The sequence below is a fragment of the Sinocyclocheilus rhinocerous genome, unplaced genomic scaffold, assembly GCF_001515625.1.
Source record: "Sinocyclocheilus rhinocerous isolate Xijiao unplaced genomic scaffold, SAMN03320098_v1.1 C35503792, whole genome shotgun sequence".
NCBI classification, from domain to species: Eukaryota; Metazoa; Chordata; class Actinopteri; order Cypriniformes; family Cyprinidae; genus Sinocyclocheilus; species Sinocyclocheilus rhinocerous.
In genome coordinates, this window is record NW_015753862.1 from 1 (window position 1) to 505 (window position 505).

Sequence of the window (505 nt, forward strand, 5' to 3'; positions counted from 1 at the left end):
ACTTTGATGAAAGGTTTTGATCCACTTCAAATGTTGACTACTGTTGACTACTTCATCTTGACTCTCATCAGCAGCAGCTGCAGGTGTGGCCTTCGCTCTCCCCGCGCTCTTCTTCTGAATCAGCTGCTTGATCTGCTCTCTGACCTCCGTCAGTCTGTCCTGCTGACACTGCTGGAACATCTCACACACCTGCTGCGCCACCTGAGGGACAGTTTCACAAACACACACACATACACACATTCAGACACAGCTCGCCAAGCACAGCTTCGACTAATATCTGTTCAAAACCAAAGCAAACCTGCGGCAAGCTGCCATCATCCACCACCGTGTCAAACTCATTGTTCATCAGGTCTGAGATGAAATCCTCCACTTCATCCTGCTGCAGCTCATCTGTGAGGAGAGGCACACACAGACGGGTTTGCTGAGACATCAGAAGATCTACAAAGCGTTAGTGAAATATTTGCCAGCTCTGACCGTTGTCGATGAAATACTGCCGCAGCGCGTC

General features: G+C 49.7%; 1 protein-coding gene across 1 annotated transcript; it reads right to left on the reverse strand.

The window, feature by feature from the left end:
- Nucleotides 1-25: 25 nt before the first annotated feature.
- Nucleotides 26-502, reverse strand: LOC107734903 (pre-rRNA-processing protein TSR2 homolog; the record flags this gene model as incomplete). Its single annotated transcript, XM_016546776.1, has 3 exons — nucleotides 26-201; nucleotides 299-390; nucleotides 475-502. Coding segments are annotated over 3 exons (296 nt in total), but the record flags the coding sequence as incomplete, so codon positions are not given.
- Between the last annotated feature and the right edge of the window lie 3 nt (nucleotides 503-505).